General features: G+C 40.2%; 1 protein-coding gene across 8 annotated transcripts in view; it reads left to right on the plus strand.

Annotated features, from left to right (window-relative positions):
- The window catches only part of MCTP1 (multiple C2 and transmembrane domain containing 1), a 236,581-nt gene that overhangs the window by 158,351 nt on the left and 55,094 nt on the right, over positions 1–23,136 (plus strand). For 6 of the 8 annotated variants that reach the window (XM_032096446.1, XM_032096445.1, XM_032096444.1 and 3 more), the window contains one exon: positions 17,153–17,272. In XM_032096446.1, coding sequence (XP_031952337.1) covers positions 17,153–17,272 — 120 coding nt within the window. Of the gene's footprint in view, positions 1–1,051; positions 1,153–2,732; positions 3,815–17,152; positions 17,273–23,136 lie in introns of those variants that run through there. The other 2 variants (XM_032096447.1, XM_032096449.1) reach the window with 2 other exon arrangements.

Below are 23,136 nucleotides of genomic sequence, written 5' to 3' on the forward strand. Positions count from 1 at the left end.
TGATGATACTTGGTGAGTAATCTCTCCCAGACCTTGTCTCAACCCGTGAACCCTTATTTTGTCTCCCCTGTCCAGCTGCAGAGGGAGTGATAGATCAGCTTCAGTGGGTGCCTGACATCCAGCCAGGGTCAACACACTACAGGGTGTTGGACTGCAGTTCTTCACAAACTGCTTCAGTGTGGATCCCTTCCAGGAGGTACAGTCCTTCAGGCACAGACTGCTCCAGCATGGGTCCCTTCCCTGGGTATTGAAGTGTGGGGTCTTCCATGATAGATATTTGCTCCACTGTGGACTTCCATGGACTTCAAAGACAGCCTGCCTCACAGTTGGCTGCAGGGGAATTTCTGCTCCAATGTACTGGAGTACCTGCTCCCCATGCTTTTTCATGTACCTGGGTGTCTGCAGAGTTTATTTACATGTATTTGCATATATACATATTCTCACTCTTTTCTCTGACTGTAGTTGTACAGTTTTCTTCTTCTCATTCTTAAATACATTACCCCAGGGATGCTGCCCCATCACTAATGGGCTCAGCCTTGGCCAGCGGTGAGTCCTTCCTGGAGCCAGGCAGCATTGACTCTGCTAGACATGAGTGAAACTTCTGGCAGCATCTCACAGAATCATCATCACACTTGCAGCCCCCCACTACCAAAACCTTGCCACACAAAAGCAGTATAATGTGTTCATCTGGCTGCCATATTCTTCTGTAGATTTTTTTCCGAGCAGACTTGATGCTCTGTCCTGAAGAACCAAGAGCTGCAAATGGTCCCAGGTGGGGGAGAGCCACGTGCAGGAGCTGCTAACTGGAAAATCCCATGTATTTTTATTCTCTCCAGGCTAAGAAAAGGAATAGGGATCCTGATTGGAAGCTAGAACTTTTTTGGGAAGGAAGGATAATGTTGAGGTTGAGTGAGAATTAGTGAGAAGGCTAAAAATGCAGATATCCTAGTGGGAGTCTTGCATACCAACCAACCAGGATGAAGAGGCAGATGAAGTATTTACTAAGCAGATGACTGACAATTCACAATCTCCATCCCTTTTCTTGTGGAAGACTTTGGCTTGCTGGATATTTGCTGGAAACTCAAGAAGGCAGAGAGGAGGCAGTCTAGGAGGCTCCTGGAGTATGTGGAAGACAACTTCTTGTCGCAGCTGGTAAGGGAGCCTACCAGATATGGTGCCTGCTAGACCTGCTGTCTATGAACAGAGAGGAGCTGGTGGGAGATGTGGTGGTCAGCATGCCCATCCTGGCCAAAGTAACCATGAAATGACAGCAATTTTGATTCCTGATGAAGTAAGGAGTGGGGTTAACCAAACCCGTGCCTTTGATTCCTGAAGGGCTGTGTTTGGCCTGTTCAGGGCACAGAGAGTCCTTAGGAAACAGTCCTTGATGGTAAAGGGATCAAGAAGGATGGAATCTTAAAAGTACAGGAGCACTACCTATGTGTTGAAAGACAAGCCATCAGGGAAGAAGATTGGTCAGGCTTTCGCTGGAACTTGGGATAAAAGAGTTTATGACCTTTGAAAGAAGGGGCAGGAAACTCAGGAAGAGTACAAGGATATGGTTAGGATGTGTAGAGAGAAAATCAGAGGCAAAAGCTCAGCTAGAAATCAACCTGGCCACTGCTGTGAAAAATAATAAAAAGTGGTTTTATAAGACATGAACAACAAAGGGAGGTCCAAGGAAAATCTTCATCCTGTATTGAACGTGGAGGGGAACTTTGTCACCAAGGATGAGGAAAAGGCTGAGGTACTTAATGACTTCTCTGCATCAGTCTTTAACACAAGACCTGTTATCCTCAGGACAACCAGTCCCCTGGACTGATAGGCAGGGACAGGGAGCAGAACAGACCCCCTGCAATGCAGGAGGAAGAAGTGACATGCTGTGGTACTTAGACACTCACAAGTCTGTGGGGATGGATGGGATTCACCAAAGGGTGCTGAGAGGTCTGGCAGGAGAGCTTTCCAAGACACTCTCCATCATTTATCATGTGTCCTGGTTAACTGGGAAGGTCCCAGACAGCTGGAGGTTGGCCAATGTAATGCCCACCTACAAGAAGAGTTGAAAGGAGGGTTTGGGGAGCTAGAGGGCTGTCACCCTGATCTTGGTGTTTGCAAAGGTTACGGAACAGATATGCTAGGTGCTGTCACACATCACATATGGGACAACCAGGGAAGCAGGCCCAGCCAGCCTGGGTTTAGGAAGGGCAGATCATGCTTGATCAAGCTGATCTCCTTTTATGATGAGGTTACCTGCCTAGTGGATGATGAAAGGCTGTGGATGTTGTCTGCCTTGGACTTCAGTCACCCACGGTGTTCTGCTGGAGAAGCTGTGTTCTGGGTGACCCAAAAATGTGTACTCCATATTTCCTCTATGTTAATCCACATAGTCTGTTTTTACTGTCACTTCAATACTCAGCAACCTAGGAAACCGAACTTGTGTGTTTTACACCGGCTTCATGGAAGGGGAATGGGGCATCCCTTTAAAAACCAGAAGCAGATGCATATGGAGCTCTCCTTCTGTTCTCTTCTGGCTAGGGGGTGGTGTAGGGCAGGTCTCTGAGTTGCAACCAAGAAGCTACATTTTGCAATCCAAAACTTCTCCACAGTGAATTTTGCAGCAACTTTTTGCTGCTGCCACTCGGGACAGCCATGTTGTGCCATGCCATTTGGCAGGGTAGTTTCCTTTTGATCTCCCAAGGCTTTGGAGAATTTCACAATGCCTTTCTCCCCAGGTGCCGTGCCACACCAGGAGAGGTCAAATCCACTGCATGAGTGCCAGCCACTGCCTGCAGCTGCTGCGCCATTCCAGGAAGCTCAATCATCTCTCCATAAGTTCCAGCCCCTGAGGGTGGTCAGCGCTGCAGCAGTTGGGAAGTTTCTTCCAGCATCCCAGCAGTGTTGATTTGTTTTTGTCAAAGAATAGTTAGGTTTTTGTTTTGTCCCTGTTCCCCATTGTTTATTATATGAGGTAGGAGGGAGCTCTGGAACCACGAAGGCTGGGTTGGTGTGTTGTTTTTCCTTTGTTCTCATGGTCCGGAGAAGGGGGCTTTCTCTGCCAAATTGTCTTTGTCTTTGGTCCATACAGGCTGCTATGGCAGTAGCCATCTTAGGAGGAGGGTCTCCTCTACCATCTTGTTTTCTTTGTTTCTGGGTGACCATGGGACTCAGCACATTTTATTTAGTAGTTATTGGTGTTATCTTGGTTGTTGGTTTTTTTTTTAGTAAACTGTTATTTTTTCACTTAGACCTCACATTCATCTTTCCTTATTGATGAAACGGGAGTGGTTAAAACTAAAGGGGAGATAACTCACTTTTGAGTCTCTCTTCTGTATAATTGTACTAAACTAAGACAAGCTGGCAGCCCATGGCCTGGGCAAGTGCACTTTTCTATGGGTTAAGAACTGGCTGGATGGCTGGCCCAGAGCGTGGTGTTGAATGGTGCTGCAGTTGCTGGTCAGTCACTACTGGGATTCCCCAAGGCTCCAGACTGGGTCCAGTCCTGCTTAATGTCTTTATTGATGGTATGGATGAGGGGGTTGAGTGTACCCTCAGTAAGTTTGCAGACAACACTAAATTGGGCAGGAATGTTGATCTGCTGGAGCGTAGGCAGGCTCTGCAGAGTGATCTGGACAGGCTGGGTCAATGGGCCGAGGCCGGTGGTGTGAGGTTCAATAAGACCAAGGCTGGTTCCTGCACTTGGATCACGCCAACCCCGTGCAGGACTACAGGCTGGGTGCGGGAAGAGTGGCTGGAAAGTGGCCCAGGAGAAAAGGACCTGGGGTGCTGATTGACAGCTGCTGAACATGAGCCAGTGTGAGCCCAGGTGGCCAAGAAGGCCAATGCCATCCTGGTCGTAATCAGAAATAGTGTGGCCAGCAGGACCAGGGCAGGGATTCTCCCCCTGTACAGCGGTGATGCCACACCTCAAGTCCTGTGTTCAGTTCTAGGCCCTCTACTTCAAGAACGACATTGAGGTATAGGAATGTGTGTCCAGGAAGGGCAACAGAGCTGGTGAAGGGTCTAGAGAGTAGGGTCATATGAGAAGCAGCTGAGGGAGCTGGGGTTGTTTAGCCTGGAGAAAAGGAGGCTTGTGGGAGACCCTATCACTCTCTACAACTGCCTGAAAGGAGGGCGTAGTGAGATGGGGTTGGTCTCTTCTCCCAGTCAGCTAATGACAGGACGAGAGCAAATGGCCTCAAGCTGTGTCAGGGGAGGTTCAGTTTGGACATTAGGAAGAATTTCTTCACTGAAACGGTGGTCAGGCACTGGAACAGGCTGCCTAGTGAAGGGGTGGAGTCAACATCCCTGGATGCATTCAAAACAGGCTGGACCTGACAAGTGTTATGGTTTAGCTGACGTGGTGATGTTTGGTCAAAGGTTAGACTGTTATCTTAAAAGGAATAAGGGAAGGACATCCATCATAGCTGATCAGAGGTCTGGTGAGAGTGGGTAGAAGGGTCTATACCTGCTGCAGTACTCTGTCCTAGAGAACAGGTAGTTGAATTCCTGAGTCTTGCAAAAAGCTTTCTTGAGCATCAGCAAAACATTTATCCCCCTCTCCAGATGCTGTTGTGAAGACATTGGCCAAGCAGTGCCATTTTGAGAGTTACCTCGAGTGGTAGACATGAGCTGCAGCTCTGAAGAGTCCAGGTCTGCTCATAAATCATCAGTCTGCTTCAGTGTGAAAGGTCAGTTCCACAGGACTTTTCAGATTTATTAAAAACCCAGGTGGAATTACTCCTGCCTTCCTCTCCTTGGTGTCAGCCAAAGCTTAGGTGGAAGGGAGGTACTGGGGACCTGGGGAAGGAGGAGTGACATTGAAAAGACAGTCTGTTAAAACCTCAAGTCTGCTCTCTCTTTAATAAAAAATACAAGGTTAGTAATTATGCTATACATAGTTCATCCACTGTGACTACGAGAATCATTAAGATCAAGCCTTCATCTTGAATTTTAAATGTCATTTTTATTTGGGCTTGCTAGCAACACAGCAGTGAGTAGAGAGGTTTTTCACATGTGCATATATCAACTAAGTGTTAGTGATTAGGGGTTTGGGCAAGAAATTGTACTTCTTTGCCCTAAGTACAGTTGCCTGTTACATTTCAAAGACCTTTTATGATTCATGAATGCATTATAACTTGTATAAAATTGAAAAAAAATCTTTTATAAGTGTCAGACAACTTAATAGTGAGACTTTCTGTAATACAATATTTGGCTGTTTTGGTTTGACTGAAAGATTTTGAGACTTGAATAGGGTGTTAAAATATAGAAGCCATACGTGTATAATTCCAGGTCTTGCGTTCTGCTCATTTAAATTTATGAAATATCTGTTTCCAGAATTTGGTCCTTTAAAGGAGAACTCTCCTCTTCCTGGCATATGTAGCAAGTTTAAACACTCACACAAAATCTGTACTTGTGTACTGGTGATCTCATTGCTATGTTATTTTGTACAATAAAAAAAAAAAGTTGAGAATGTAGCACTGGCTATTAATGATGATACACTGTTCTGTAGGTAGCAGTAAAATACTCTGCATTTCCCTATTCGCATTTTAAGGATGTGCATTGAAGTAAGCATCTATGAAATGCACTGTTCTTCCCCGGTTAGTAAATGTTATTGATGATGGTCAAGGCTAAATAAATGCTTTTTAGAGCTGTGGAACATTTCTGTGTTAACGTATGGCTAAACATATTGGAGTGGCAGTCATCTAAATAAATGAAATGTAATTTTGCTGAAACAATATACTACTGAAAGGTGAGGTAGATTCTATGAAACACCATATATTTGGAGTCTACAACACTATTTCCTGCAAATATGGAGAGAGGAATACAGCTTGGGTTCTAGAATTTGCTGACCAGAAAAAAAAACTATAAAAAAGCAGGAGAGTTGCCAGGACACAGATCTCTGTGCTAAATATGATTTAGTGTAGTTTGTGAAAATGTGGATATAATTAAATTTATTACAGAAAAACAACTGGTGTTTTCAATAGCATGAAAATATATTTTCCCTGCAGAAACACTACCTCAATGAGAGCAGCAAAAGACAGTTTTCCACCTAGGATCATAAGAAAGAAAATCCTTTTTGTTGTTGGGTTTGATTTGAAAAATTACATGGCATAGATTAAAAATTTTATTTCTCAATATATCTGACAAGAGTGAACCTTAAAATCAGATTAAAGTACATCAAAAATGATTGCAGGCTGTTTAATTACATGGTATACTCTTTCTGCATTTTGGGTAGGTGGTGCCCTATCCAGCTTACTGCTGCCCATAGACCTTGCTGTTGCTTGAAAGTATGTGATTCAAAAATGTGAAATTCTGAAGTTCACCTTTACTTCTCTTTCAGCCTTCACCTCTCTTGTCTTTTTCCAGTGCCTTATATGAATGGTTACTTAACTTTAACCAAAAAGTAAGGGCATTTTCTGTAGTTTTTAACAAAAAGAATTCTGTTTTGTTTGGTAAGTCTACCTCTGATATTCCTTTCCTGTTTTTTTCATGAAGCACTTCTGGTTTTCCCAAGATATCACTTTCGTGCTTGCCCTCATTAAACAGGTCAGTTACCTTGCTGTAGAGAGAAACTTTTCAGGAGACTGAAAGTGCTTCAGACATCGTGAGGTGTGACTGGTGTATTTGTTAACCGGGTATCTGACTCCATTTCTTGTACAACTCCCAACAGTTCAGGATGTTGCTCTTGCAGGAAAGGCTGTATGAATCTAATGTGATTTCTCAAATGCACCTGAGTGGACCTTTGCAGACCAGAGAAGTTTAGCAAAGGCACAGAGAAGTGAACTCAAGCAAAGACTGAGTGGTGATACACTAGTAACTATCCTAGTTATGTTCTAAATTACATTTATTTAATAATTCATAACCGATTCTAACAAATTGTGAAGTGATTGTTAATAGACACTCCTTTGTGCAGTAATTTATAATATAAAGAGACAAAAATATACAGGATATGTACATATTCATGAGCTGTATCCTAACTTCTGCATTCTATTTATCTCATTGAAATATTTGGAGTTTGCGCTATTTATGCTGATAACAGAAGTCATTGTTTTCTTTATAGTGCAATTTGGTAACTTTTACATAGAAGTATGTGAATATACTTTAGCTTTCTCAGGATCTGCTCTAGTTTACTGTAAAAAACTGCCAGCTAAAAATGAACTTGGGGAGTTTTATTTTGCATTTTGTTTAAAGAAAGCATTGCAGAATATAATTATAGCTATCCTACTAGAGAACAAAAAATACTCACTTGTGTCACTGACAATCAGCCTGGGGACAGTCTTACAACTCCGGAATTCAGGTTGTTCAAACACCTGGAGCTCCCTCACTCTCTGATCTAAACTGGTATTTTCTGCTAAGTTCTCATTTCTGCAAGCTACAATCATACTCTGCACAGGGAAATTTAAAGACTTGGTAAATACTGAAGAAAAGCACATAGCCTGCATGCTAACACATAGATATCTCAGGCATCAAAATCACTTCAAACAGATCATTGAGGGTGGAAGGGTGGAAAACTACAGGATGTTCATAGGTAAAGAGTAAATAGACTAGAAGGACTTGGTAACATCAGTCCTGGATTAATATTAGAGTTGTGAATACGAACAGGCACACACAGTTATAGATGCTACACATAGGTCTGCAAACTCTCAGAACTGAAGTTTTGGAGGGAATGTCTTGAGATCAATGAAGCAGAATTTTTGTTAAATTACAAGATAGACTGGGAGATCAAGTTACAAAGAATGACAAGCTAGTTGAAATTAATCATTTAAATGAATTTATTAATTAAAATTTATTTACAAAAAAGTACATTAATAGGTAGAAAAACATTTTCCTACACTGTTTGAGAACAAATTGCCAGTTATGTACTTAAGACCTGGTCAGTGACAGAGGCACAAATCCTAGGCTTTTTATTTATTTGCTGTTTTGCAGTTATACTCAACCAATACTCCAGACATCATGGAACAACATAATGAAGCAGGTCATAAATTATGAGTACGAAAATCAGCCTGGGGAGCTCACTGAGGCTGACTGATGGTCTTGAAAAGTTGAAATAATTTAATAATTAGACCTAGTTGGTTGATATCAAGTGACAGCTGATGGCAAGTGGCACCTTCTAAAACCATTCCTAACATGCAAAAAAGATTTAAAAGAAAACATTGGGGAAATATGAATGGCTTCATATATTAATGCTCTAAATGGGTGTTCTTATCCTTCTGACAAGCGGTGGCCCTGTCCCTTGGTGATTATTCCACCATGCTATTCCTTGGTGCCTCTGTCTCTTGGAAAAACTGAAACCCCAAAACATAACAGATTTTTTTTAAGAACAGATGAGAAAGCAGAAGCAGCAGAAAGATTGCTTGATTCAACCTTAATTTCAGCTCCAAGTGAAGGGACAGACTCAGCAAGGAATTTCTCTGCATGAGCAGTTGACATCTCCAGGACATCAGAGAGTCCAGTGTGTTGATGCAGCTATCTCCAAACAGAGGTGGAAAGAGAATTGTTGTGTTTAGTCCTAAATAAAAATTTAAAATAGAGTTTCTTAATCTAATAAGGGCATTACAGTTCCAGTGTGTGAAATGAGACTTCAGAAGTTATGGAAGTGCCTGTCCATAGAGCAGCCAAAGTTTCTGTTTGTTCCAGACATGGTTATCAAACCAAAAATCAGTATTTTTGCATTTTATCACTGGGAATCACAGTCTGTCTGTATGCCTTTAGTCACATGGTTTTAGTCTTAATTCATACAGTTTAAATTTTACTGCTGTACCTTTCACTCAGACAGTTGGTAAAGTGTCAGTTTTCCTACAACCAAAGGACTTTATCAAAGGTTTCACTTCCTAATATCTTAATGGTCTTTTTATTTTGGTGGTGGTTATTAGTGATGAATAGTGAGGAAGGCTTATTTCAGTTTTCTGTCATACCGATGAATATGGGCACAGTTTAAACATTTGTGAGGTATATGTAGTTCATATTCAGTATTTTTAAAATAAGTTACTTACTTTTCATTGAAAAAAAAGTATTTTCTACTTTGCTTTGGAAAAAATAAGTCTGAAAGTCTTGTATTTTCCAGTATTTAGGTAGTGGTGACTATTTCTACCCTATTAAACTTTTTATAGTGTTTTCTTAAAATTTTAAATGATTTTCCTTCATTTGCAAAAATGGATAGAAGATAAGGGAGGGAGCAGATTAAGAAAAATTTAATCTGATGCAGTATGTGATGTACAGAGAGCAGTATTTGTCACAACTTCCATACCAGTGTCTGGTATGTGTGTTGTTTGGACTATGGAAGATGTACAGTGAAGCCATTCTAATTAAGATGAAGACAGTACCAAATGTTTTTTCTCTATACCCAGTTTAATAACTTTTGATGCACAATTTAATTTTACAATCTCCAGGCATTTGGGAGGAACAGGAGGCGGGTTCAAAGTCCATCAGTTCCTCGTCAGGCTGTGAGAAAGGAAGGGGGCAATGATAACATTTTATTCCTGGATTGTCTGAAGAAATTACACTTTTCAAATTGAACTGCAAGACATAGATGATAGAAAATTGATGCCCAGGTAAAGTGATAAAATGCCTACAAAATGAAGGATGATAGATGTGAATATGTAGATCCCTGCTTGTATGTGATCTTTTTCACCACAACACAATTACAAACAGTACAGAGCTCTTAGTCTCACCAATCCATTGTGTATAAAACCTGTAGTTATCTAGCATGATCCATGCTGTGATTTTACACTTCTCACAGAGTCAACACGTTAGATTTTTCTTCTGAAGTGATTCTCTCTCTCTCACTGGAGATACTCAGGATCCATCTGGACACAATTCTGTGCAATGTGCTCTGGGATGACCCTGTTTGAGCAAGGAGGTTGGACCAGATGACCCACTGTGGTCCCTTCCAGACGTAACCATTCTGTGATTCTGTGAAAATCAATCTGGGGACATTAAAGCACTTTTTTTACTTGGAAAATAATGTGTAGAGCAGTTTTCTAGGTAATGTCACTTTCACACAGACATGGGCCATTCAGTGAGCAGTTGGGTATTGTTCAGAAAATGTGGTATTAAGATGGAATGAAGGTTCCATGACCCTAGTAGCCCAGTTCACAGACATGTCTTTGATCTAATGTACCCTAGTTAGTCATTTTTAACTTGATGCCAGGTGTCATTGCTCATAGGAAAAGTACTATCAATTTCTCGTAGTTTGTCAGCATTTCAGCAGTCTGACAGAACAAATCCATCTTGAAATGGCCTGAGAATATTTTGCCCTTTAATTTTATCCTGGATACTAACTACACAGCTGTAATAATGCAGCTCAGAAACTCTTAAGTGAAGGGGAAAAGAATGACCCAAGAGATTCCACATTTTTAAATATTTTTGGGGGGTGTAATTTTTATTTCCACCTAACTTTTGTTATTGGTTACAATAGCAACTGGTTACAGCAGTACAAATTTTATATCTGTAATCCATGTGCTGTTTGAAGTGGCCCTGCAGTCATGCTCTGAGGTTTGCATTCTTGAAGGTTTACATTCGTGAAGTTGTTGACATTCTCAAAGTAGAGATCATGGTACTTCTGGAAAATTATTTTGAAACATTTGTTACAAGTTGTAAGGAAAAAAGCAAATAATTAAATAAAAATGTTCAGGATTTTAAATAGAACATTTTGTTGGTGCTGACAATCTTGTAGAGATGCAACGTACGTCATGGTGTGATTGGATAGTGGTATCATTGTAAAGGTTGTTCTGGCTGTAGATGTGTTTCACAAACTGGGTGGTTTGATGCAGATCAAGTGAGTCACCTCTAGTTGACAGAATTGTTGCTTTAGTAACACGTGGGTACACTGCACATAGATAAAAAGAATGAGATGAAATAGAGCCTTGGGTTTGTTGTACAGATTAACAACATGGAAAACACGTGACCAAAAATGTCCTACCTAGTTAAGTCCTTATGTTGCATTTTTTATTTCACATACTGAAGTTAAAGAATAAAATTATTCAGAATTATTCCGTTTCAGAACGTATCACATTTTACTGTATTTCACAATTCATCATTAATATGCAATGAGCTTAACATTAGCCTTTTCTTATTTTCTTCTCCTCGTCTAATGCCATCATTTAATTAAATTTTCTTTTGGTGTGTTCTTCTACATATGGGACCCAAGTGCTCTAACGAGTGCTAATACATGTCTTTCAACACATCAAAATACATCAAAAGCCCCATTGGGACTGGCATTAATAATACTTCATCCATTCTGTTAAGTTCTTGTTTTATTTGTCATGGATATATCTCTTTTTTCTCTTTCTACATGAAATAAATAGAAAGAATGCTAATAAAGATCTGAATTGCAGTGAACTCAGTTCTTCCAATTCCAGTAAAGAGAGAAAATTCAAACAATTTCATGTTTGTTTCTGAGATAAAGGAAAATTTCTTAGACAATCAGAAATACTAATTATTCTGCATTTCTCAGACTCCCAAGACCTCAGGCATTTAAAAAAGAGAACCAACACTAATCCAAGGTTGAATTGAAAATCTGTCAAAATAAAGCAAGTGGGAATTATATGGGTTTTTTTCTGGTTTGGTTTTGTTGGGATTTTTTTGCACATTCCGTGCTTTTACTATTTTCAAGTTAGTGTTTTTATGTGTACAGAAAAAGAGAGTAACAGATAATGTGTTTCAGACTCAAATCTTTCATACCGCACCTTCTCCCAGTACTCAGATAATTGGAATTCAAATTGCAAGACTGATAAGAAAAACTGCTGGAGTATGCTTTAGAGTATGTTTAAAAGGCGTACTTCTTCCAGACTTATCTGAACGAAGGAAGTGCATTTGGAGCGGATTCCTGTAAGTGTTTACATTATAGTTAGTGTATTTGAGATCTGATGCAGCTAAAAGAAATGCTTCCTTTCTAATTTTTTATAAAAGTATTGTACAAGATCATAGGCGCTGTGATTGCTAACTGACTCCTTTCATAATGGAAGAAGCTATTATCTCTCCAAAGTACAGTACGAAGTAGTTGCAAGTGTTTCGGAGTATAAAACACCATGCAGGAGCCTTAAAACCTGCAGTACTTGGTACACAGTCTGTATCAAGCAGATATATGTGTTCTCTCTCATTCTGTCTAGTCTTGTGAGAACACATCAAGAGACAAAGCCTCAGGTAATAAAATTGTCCCTTTGAGCTTAAATGGTAAGTGGAAGATCCTGTGATTGGAGCACAGTATTTGGAGCTGTAGACATTGTCTATTTGTGATTGTGCCAAAATGCTGCGCAGCCAACTTTTGTGTTTCCAGGGTAATCAAGAGATTGGTAATAAATATAAGGCAAGGATATAGATAATATGTAAATGAGGTTATAAAGATATTCCGTGAAAATGATCAGGGAAAGCCACAATTTAAGAAGGAGACTGCAGCATGAACGTTGTGCCCCACGTGAGACAACGGCAGCGGGGATGTCTGTGTATTGCCTTACTCCCAGCACATTACAGCTCTTGCTCTCAGTACTACCAGAGCAAATATCTGGTCTGCTGAACTCAGGCATTTCTGTGGAATGAACCATTTTTAGTTTTGTCATAAAGCTTTCAAACAGCAGTTTTTGCAGCCCTCCTTCATAATGTCCGCTGGTCTCTCCTATACCTGAGGATGAGGTCAGTGGCCCCTGTGTGGGTTGATCCTTTTTTTTCAACATGCTCTTCTCTGCTAGCAGTCAAAACAGAAGCAAAAGGAAAAAAGGAGAAGAGTTGAGAAACACAGGGGTTAATACTGTGAAGTCTGTGGGTGCAAACAGGATTTTGTTAAAAATGAAAAGAGGCTGGGTGGAGGTAGATAAAAAGAAATCTGAAATAATTGTTCTGTAGAATATGGCCTTTCCACATAGGCAGAAATCCTTCTCTTCACTTCTGTCAGAAGATAGTCAAATAGAGAATGTCGTCTCTTAATTAGAAAGAAAAATACTCATCAAACACATCTCATCACTGGAAAGCTAATGATCCACAGCTGCTAGTCTGAAAGGGCAGGCTTTTTTTCTGAACAGTAGGAAGTGTTAATAATTTTGGATGAGATTTCTTTTTAAAATATACTGTAGTTTGCAAAAGAATAGGATATTCAATACCCTAACTTAAATTATTTTTTGAAATGTTGTACACTAGGGATAGTGTCATGTGTCTCTCTGAATGATCATTTAATGCATGTGTGTCTGACTAAGAGTATAAACTGATGTGATGTTGTAAATGGCCAGTTCATGCCTGTGACTCTGAAAACTTTGATCTCATGTGAGAGAAGAAAAAAGCCCTTCCTTACATTCTTTTATATAGGAAATGGCAGTTGTATTAAACTGTAACCTTTGAGACTCCCACTCATCTCTTTAAAATAGTTAGCTTGTTTCGGTAGTGATAAGCATCCTTTTTTTACACAGAGAGTCATTATTTTCTTGGAAGGTATAATGCCAGATACAGTCCACTAGATGCTTTACAGACACAGGCAACTCCCAGAACTGTTCTTTTATACTTATTCTTTAGCTTTTCTGGTTTGGTTTTGGGATTTTTTGGTCTATATTTGCTTAATGGATGGATATGTTGGTTTACTTCCCCACCTTTCACGAAGATTTGTACATACCACTTCCCTTCTTCTCTTTCACCTCAACAATCAGGCCTTTTATGCATAAGAACTGGGTCCTAGAGTTTTCTTGCTGTTCTGCACCAGATTTTGGGTTTGCTCATGTTTACTTAAAAGTTTTATCTGATACTGGAAATCTGCTTGCTTTCTCTCATATGCATTTCATGAGTGCATTTCTTGTCTGGGAAGTGTAATGAGGCCATTTAGGTCACAGTGCCATCACGGTGTTGGTCTCACACTGCACACATCTTATTTGTGTTGCACTGTTTTTGTAGTGCCTGGCTGAGACAGTTGCCTGAAAGGAGGAACTGGTTAAAATTCAGCCAGACTAGATGGAAGTTAAAGTGGCAGGTCAGCAAAATCATCTTCAGGAGATGTCAGGCGTAATATCCACACTTTTGAATGGTATGTCCATACAAGCTGTAAAGAGGTAATATCTTAATATGTTTTACTGGCCCTCCGAGTCCAGTACTGTAAGGAATTAATGCCCTTGAAGGTCATTTGGCATTTAGAAACTTCAAGTGAGACCTGGTTGGATGAGAATTCATTGATATTCTGGAGTACAGAGTACATGATGACCATGTTCTTCAGACTCCAGTCAAGTCCATGTCTCCTGAGACTCTGAGTAGATCGTTGGCTTTTTTTTTCTGGGGATTGTTTGAATAGTACTTGATTTTCTTAACCTCTTTCTAACCAAAGTTCAGCTGGGGCCCTAAGAAAGACTGTATTGTGTTGCCTTTTCTCAACAGGTCATCTCTAATACTTACTTTTCTGATACTTGGTGCTGTCTGCTGGCTTCCAGAGCACTCTTCAGTGTGCATGCATTGACTCAGGGCATTTCTGGGGTTAAAGCATGCACGGGTTTTTTGCTTTTCTTTTGAGACACAAAATTTGTTGTTAGTTGGTTACATCTAATTTACCACTCTCTTACAGACAGCAAGCTCACAGAACAGTTCTTGAGTGCTATGAGATGTTGTTTGCTTCTACTGTGGTTTTAAGCTGGAGATGAAATACCACACAGCCACTCACTCAACACCCCCCACCCTTCTTCCCCCACATCCTGGTGGAATAGGGAGGAGAATTGAAGTAAAACTTTTATGTTGACATAAGAACAGTTTAGTAATTGAAAATAAAGTGAAATGTAGTAATAATGGTAAATAAAAATAGTAGTGGTAGTAAAAGGGAAAAAAACCCCTACCAGAACAAGTGATGTGCAATGCAATTTCTCACCACCTGCTGACCCTTGCCAGACCCCTCTTCCTGAACCCAGACCACCCGCCCTTCTGGGTAGGTCCCCCCAGTTTATATCCTGGGCATGACATTCTATGGAGTGGAAATACCCCTTTGGTTTGACTCATCTGTCCCAGCTGTGCTCCCTCCCAGGTTATTTTGGATATTTTCCACTGGCAGAGCGTGAGACAAGGGAAAAAAGGATCCTTGACTTTGGATAAACAGAACTTAGCAAAAAAACCCAAAACATCGGTGTGTTACCAACACCATTCGCATTCTGAATCCAAAACAGCTGCTAGGCAGAAATTAGCTCTACACTAGATGAGACCAGCACAGCATCTTATGCATTACCAGGTCTAACAGATTTCCTTTTAAACCAAACAACCTAAAAAAAGCATTTTTCTTTCAAATGAAAAACTGTTAAAAGTGCCAGTATCCTGGGTTTTGTCTCACACACACTGTTTTTTTCAGTGCTTTCAGTATTTATCATGGTTGTCTTGCAGTTTCATAGGACTTGCGTATACATAGTGGTAGAAAGCACAGGGATGAGGTAAGTTAGCTGATCTTGAGAGAGATTACCTAAAATGTAGATTTTTTTTCTTTCTATGTGAGAGCTAGTATTTGATACGAGAATTTTGTTTTCACTCCAAATGAAAATCTAGCAGAAGACTATTAAAATCTGCATTTTATTCTTACTCATCTTTTTACACATCTTGGTGATTAATTTGGGAAAATGAGCTCTGTTTTGGTTTACCTAGGCATTGGCATTTAGGTTTGTGAGTTCTGTAGCACACCACCTTCATTCCTTGTAGTAGGTATTAAAAGTAAAAATATTCAAAATCTTAACTATTTGGATGAAAAAGCTTATGAGGATTTCTGGATGTTTATCCAGCTGCAGTACATAGTGTGATTTGCTTTCACTTTTTTTGTTGTTGTTGTAATGTCTTTGTTGTTTGTTGTCTTTGTTGTTTTGTTTGTTGAAGAAAAGAAACCCAAGTTGTGGCTATAGCTGGCTTAAATAAAAGGGGAAAATAGGGAAAACTGGAGGTAAAAATGATTTTACTTTGTCCCCATCCAAGTCCAATTATTTTAAGTTCTTTCCTGTAAACCATTAATTCTGTAGCAGCATCAGCAGGGAACAATGTCTAGACCGTGGTGTATGGAGCTGGCAGTGCGGATGGGTTTCTCCAGAGGCGTGATCCCCAAGTGGATCCCATGCTGAAGAGTTATTTAGGCACACTAGGAGATGTAACCCAGCCAGGCTTCTGGCAGTCCCTGGTCACAGAGCACTTCAGCTGTTTTGAGCAAATACTGCAACAAATCAAAGTTTTCAAAATGGTGGACTTAGGTGGCTTCTCAGCATTCTTTTTAATCCCATTTTTGATGAGCCTGGGGTCAGTTCTATTTTACTATACTTTAATTAAAATAATCATATGATTTTAGTTTTTACTGTGATCTTTTGCTAGTTTTCCATGCAAAAGATTTCTGATTGCTACTTCTGCTTGTTTGTATGACATTACTACAAAATGACCATGTTCTTTTTTCTAAATAGCAAATGAATCTTTATTCAACTCTTGTGCCACCTTTCCACTGCTGCAGGGTTATTTCAAAACTAAAACCAGATTCACTAACATGTTGAGGTCTTCTTTAAATTAATCACATCCCTGTGACCCTGTGACAAGAAAAATGGAGACAGACTTTTTACAAGGGTATGTAGTGATACAGCAAGGGATAATGGCTTTAAACTGAAAGAGGAGAAGTTTAAATTAGGTATTAGGAAGAAATTCCTTATTGTTGAGGGTGGTGATGCTGGAACAGGTTGCCCAGAGAAGTTGTGAATGCCCCATCCCTAGAAGTGCTCAGGGCCAGGTCGGATGAGGCTCTGAGCAGTCTGGTCTAGCGAAAGGTGTCCCTGCTTTTGTCGGGGGAGGGGGGGGGGGGAGGTGTGCATCTAGGTGCCTTTAAGGTCCCTTCCAACCCAAGCCATTCTATGATTCATGAAAGCAGCTAACCTTTCTTAAGATATAATCTTATTTTTATGCTATTTTGCATTGTCCACAAAAGCATCATTTTATGAGAGAACAATTAATATTCCTCTTAGATGATAGTACATCTTTCTTTTCCAAGAATTAAGGTAGGAAGGATTGGGAAGTGTAGCAGTTGTATCATGCAGGTAAGTGTGAGTCAGCAAAGTGGTTGAACAACGCTCCTGTCTAAGGAGATGTGGGTTTCTTTAGAATTGTTTTAATTTATTGGTCTTAACTTTGTACAAGAGTTTAATGTAATGCTGATTTCAATCACTTCTTTTCCTGCCCTGTCTTCCAGCTTTTTCTTTTTGTGGTCTGGAACTTTGAGCTCTACATGATACCACTGGCTTTGTTGTTGCTGCTGGCATGGAACTACTTCTTGATCGTATCAGGAAAAGATAACAGGCAACATGATACAGTAAGTCTTCTCTACTTCAAGGGCATACACGTCCTTTTCTTTTTTTAACTAGGTAAAATTTTTAAACTGTATTTAAATACGATATCTTTTTCAAAATGTCTCCCTTCATGATGTTCGATGGACAATTTTCCCACTTGCAATTTAATTTTATTCTGGCTGTCCAATAAGTGTGTCTGGTTTTCTTGAAATGTCATGCAAAAATATAATGGAACATGCACTATCTATAGGATCTGTTTTGTGTGGGAGGAGAGAGGCTTATTGTTCAGGAAAAGGCAAATTCTTTGAAAATGATTTTGTATGGCTAAGTCCTTATGTTGTATTTTTTATTTCACATGTTGAAGTTAAAGATTAAAATTATTCCAGTTTTTTAACAGTTTCAGAATGTATCACATTTTATTGTATTTCACAATTCATCATTAATATGCATTGAGCTTAATATTAGCTTTTTCTTATTTTCTTCTCTTCATCTGATGCCATCATTTAATTAAATGCATGTAGTTGGGATATAATGTAGCAAAAATTTACTAATATCTGGCATTTATTAATAATATTAACATGGTTTGGATTTTCAGACGTACATATTAAAATTTGAAGTTGTATTCTATGCTGTGCAAATTTTCTAGCATCCAGGCAGATAAAGGATTTTGCATGAGGTACTGCTGAGCCTTAGGAATTCAGTATTTGTACTAGTTCTTGTATCCCAAAAGCAGCATGTTGTCTACTACTTCATGATCTGAATGGATAACTGAATGGGCGAGTGAAAAGCCAAAACAGATCAGATAACTGGTCTCTAAAGACGGTGGTTAATGGAGGTCAGTAACAAAGGGCCTACCACGGTGCAAGGTCCTGTTTAACATCTCTTCTGGTGATGTACAGGAGATGATAATGCACCCCTATCAAGTTTTTTGGGTTACATCAGGCGTTTGGGACTATTTGACACTCTGGATCTGCCGCTCAAAGGGATCTAAGTGGGTCGGATAAATGAGCTGATAGGAACCTCATGAAATTCAAAAAGGAAAAATCCTGCTCTTGGGGAGAAATAACCTGTTGAGATGATACAGAGTGGGAATTGATTGTCTGAAAGAAGCTGTTTGAATTGGTCTTAGAAGGCAGTGAGGTAAGCAGAAGCATGGACAGTGGATTGAGGGAAGTGGTTATCTCCACTCCTCAGCACTTGCCAGAATGAATCTGGAATAGTGTGCAGTTTGGGACACACCAGTTCAAGAAAGTCATTGAATGACTTTAGCAAGTTCAGTGAAGGGCTACCAAGATGATCAGGGGCTTAGGCCCTCATCAACCAGCCCTTGAGAAGAAGCTGAGGGAAGCGGGCTTGAAAGATCGTGGAGAATAGAAGGCTTTTAGCGACTGGAACACCCTGTAAGGAGGCTGTGGTGGAACAGGCAACAAGCTTCATCTGAAAGTTCAGACTGGAAAACCTTTTTTACCATGAGAATTCTTAAGCAGTGGAAGAGGTTGCCCAGGAAAGTGATGTTGCTATAGGAAGTTTCCAGGACCTGACTGAGTAAAGCTCTGAGGAACCTGATCTGACCTCATGGCTGACCCTGCTTTAAGCAGGAATTTGGAAATCCCTTCCAACCTGAGTGATCCCCTAATGCCTAGCAACTGCAATTATTAGAACCCATGCAGCCCTGATCCCAACATTGTTGTTACCTGTCTATGTCACTAAGACTGTTATGCTTCCAAGGATTATCTAAAATTAAGGTGGGGGGATGGTAGAGATATTCCCTAACAAAAATATGGTTACATTTATGGAAAAAGCCTAAGATCAAGATTCAAAAGATGCAATGCTTAAAACACAGCCCATTGTCTCCTGATGGCTGAAATGCTTAAAACTTCTCAACCTGAAGATTTTGTAAGTACCTGAAATCCCTGGTGAAAGGAGAAATTTCACTTGTGAGCTGCAATACACTTAATTTCTCTCTGAAATACCACCTGTCTGGGAAGATTATCTGGTCATGTAATTTTTCTAACAAACTAAGGAAGCTAGTGATAGACTCTCAGTTGAGAATACCAAATGCTGCTCCTAAAACTCTCCTCTTGCTGAGAGTGCTTCAGACCAAGCTAATACAGCCTATGTCAAGCAACCATGTTGATCTCAAATGTTTGATATCTGTGCCATTAATGACTGTTTTTTCTTTATGTATATCAGAAGGAGGTTGGGCCCTTGTTTTTAATGATTCGAGTTTGGTTATCATCATGTTGACTATCTACCTTCATTGAAGTAATCTGCAGATTTATTTTAAGCCTTTCTAATTAACTCATGAGTCTTCAGTAGTATCAGGAGTCCTTAGCATGGTATCATTAGAATAGAAGTAATTTAAATACTTATGTTTCCTATGCAGAGTGTAAATTTTATCTAAATCAATTACACAGTGTTTCCTAGTGGCTAGAGAATGCTTCAATATTCACATGATCCAGCTTCTGTTCCCAAGTCTTCAGAGATTCCTTGTGTGTCTCAGTGAGATCATTGACTACTTATCTTAGAATATCATCTAACTTTAGAAGTTACTTCAAAAACCTAAGGCTGATGATAAGACACAAAGATAAATGTATTTGTGAACTTGTCTTACCTGATTAACATTAGACAAGCATAGTTTAAAATTGTATATGCTTTGTACTTGTTTGATGTCTATGGAACATACTTAAATTTGGGGCCATGCAAAGCACCTCAGAAGAGTTGGTTTCTGTTGTAATACCTCTATCAGAAAACAACTATCAATAGTCTCATCAGTCCAGGTGCTAGGGACCACCCTTCTTCTGCAGGTCAGTGATTAGTGATCACTGAGTTTTTGTCTGGTTATGGCAGATAGACCAACCTTTTCCTATTGGGCATCTGGGTATTTTTGAAGTAGTTTGAAACTTATTTCGTCATGGAGTAGTTCAGCTGCCAAACAAAGTACCTCTGTTATAACATGAACCTGTGTTTCTTGTTTGAGTGCAAGTATGGTTATTTTGCCATTTATTACAACTCCTAATGAGTTATAAATGTGATTCCTTTCTTGAATTCAAGGTGCAATGTTGTTGGGGCAAAGGGGAGGCTCAAGTGTATTTCATAGCAGGAGATAAGTCTACTGAAATGTCCAACAGAGAGGTGAAGCAAGCAGACTATGCCTCTATGGATTCAGTTGGACTCTTTGTAGGATTGATGTTCATTTTGGTTTTAGTCCAACACTGATGCAAATTTCCAAAAGAAATGTCAGATTCCCTATCTTTAGTACATTTTGATCAAAATTAGTTGTATTTCTGAAAGATAGGAACTCTTGCATTAAACATTTGTGCAAGTGACTATAGATAGATGTAGATTTAGTGGATGGTTCTGAACTGTACTAAAACAAATGAATTTCTGTCATTGAGTCATGTGGCAGGTATAAAAATCACATTATAAATATTTTTTGCCAGTATTAAGTGAGGAAAAAATAACCAAGATGGCATTCTTAAGGCCTTCATCTGAATTTTACAGTAACATTTTTGCCTGAAGTACACCCAGCTGCTTTCTCCAAGGATCTTTACACTTTCTTATAATCATACTCCTGAGTATCTGACCTCACAAAATCATTTATTTTTAGCACAACTGCTGTTGTCATATTAAACCATGATCACCTAAACACACAAGATTAGAACGGAGAGAATCTTACTAGGCTGAGATTTTTTTCTTCTCCTGCCTTTTTTCCATTATTTTTTTCACATCCTCTGTGGGAGAGGTATCAACCACTGCTGTGTTTCTGTCACCACTCCCTGCCACTCCTTGTCACCTGTGCTGGATCTGTGTGATGGGGAGCATGCTGCTCCCCACCACACATGTGCATGTGTGGGGAACACATTGCCTATGGAAGGTACTGCAAACTAACAGAAAGTGTGCTGGGGTTAAAACCTTATTGTCAGTATTTTTAAGAAGCTACTTAATACTTTGATGATTTCAAATATACAAAAAAAAAATCCCTCACCTTTGTAGCTTGGAGAAAACAGCAGTGCTCCTCTCTGGTGTCTGGGATCTTTTTTATATTTCTAAGCAAAAGTCACAGTCATTATTAACTGCATGGAGTTAATGGGAAAAAATTTTGTTGGTTTTGGTTCTGGTTTTTTTGTTACTTGTACATTTCTACTTCAGGCTGTGTTCTGCATGTTCTGACTACCTGCTTGAGCTGCCTAACTTAAAGAATGGTCAGATAATCTCCCAAAGTGACTTAAAATGTTCCCACTGTCCAGCTGCTCTTGTCCCTTTCACTGGGATGAAACAGTTGATTATATGGTTGGAGTGTGTCATATGGAGAATTAAGAACGGTTTGCATAGCTATGAATCATTATTTTTACCCTGTGTACATAAGCCTGGCTACCACAATTAGGACAAACTGTGACAGTCTCTGTCACAGCTGTCATAGCTGTTGGTCTATAATGCTTAACTACTGTAACAGGCACATTGGCTCTCCTCTGGTGACACTGCAAGTTCTTGTTCTTCCATGACCAAATAGGTAGCAGACAGGGAGCGCAGGTCATTTTCTCCTCCATCCTGCCTGTGGAGGAGCGGACAAATCTGAAAGAACAATAACCACTTGCTCTTTCTGACAGCAGGGACTTGGTTTTTATTTTTACAACTGGAGGATACTTTTTGAGGATTAAGGACTACTAGGAAAAGATACACCTCGCCACATGGGGCAAAATCTTCTTTCCCAGAAGGCTGTCCAATCTGTTGAGGAGAGCATTAAACAAAAAAAAAAATGGGGGAGGCAGGTGATGGTGACCCACAAAAGTGATTTCTCAAGTGAGGAATCACAGAATAGTTTGATTTGGAGGGGACCTTCAGAGGGACACCTTCCACCAGACCAGGTTGCTCAAAGCCCTGTCCAACCTGGCCTTGGAATTCTGCCAGGGATGGAGCACCCATAGCTTCTCTGGGCAACCTGTTCCAGTTCCTCAGTACCCTCACAATGAAGAATTTCTTCCCAATATCTAATCTAAACCTGCTTTCTGTCAGTTTGAAGCTATTGCCCCTTGTCCTGTCAAGAAATTTGTGGACTGAGTTGGCAAGAAAAAGGTGCAGGGTGAATGGACAGGAGAACCCTCAAAACCAATCCAACAGGACAGGTGTGCCCCCCAGGCCAGGTGTAGGCACACAAATAAGGAAATGCCTCTGGAAAAGTCTCTCATACCCTCTCTGAGAACCCAGCATATCAGATATCTCTCCATTAAGTAGATTAGTGTGCACAATATGGGAACCAGTAGGAGTTCAGTGGTCCATGTGCAGCTACATTCATTCACGATCATAGAAATGCGGTGAAATTGCTGTTGTGTCCATATGCAGTGTATGTATACTTGCTTTTTAGTCAGGACAGGCTGGGAAGGTGGGGAGTGGGAGCTGCTCTTCATTCCAGCAAAGGGAGGATGATGAAGGGATCAAGGCATCTGGCATACAAGGAGAAGCTGAGCAAGCTGGTCCTGTTCTGTGTGGAGAACAATGATGTGTATAAATGGCTGAAGAGAGCAGAAGAGAGACAGCCTCTTCTCAGGGGTGCTCCATGGCAGGACAGTACCAATGGCCACAAACCAAAATACATGAAAGTTCATCTGAGCACAAGAAAGCACTTAAATTGTGACTGTGGTCACAACCAGGGCCAGATTGCCATGAGAGGTTCTGAAGCGCTCATCCGTGAAGATATTCAAGACCTTTCAGGACATGGGCCTGGGCAATGTGCTCAGAGGTGACCTTGTGTGAGTAGGGAGGTTGGGCTTGGTGATGTCTGCTTGGAGCGGGGAGGACAGGATGTCCCTGCCAACCTCTGCCACTCTGATCTTGTCTGAAGATACTAATCTTTCTCTCCTTTTGGTCTGCTATTTGTTAGGGATTT

The sequence above is a fragment of the Corvus moneduloides genome, chromosome Z, assembly GCF_009650955.1.
Source record: "Corvus moneduloides isolate bCorMon1 chromosome Z, bCorMon1.pri, whole genome shotgun sequence".
Taxonomy (NCBI): Eukaryota; Metazoa; Chordata; class Aves; order Passeriformes; family Corvidae; genus Corvus; species Corvus moneduloides.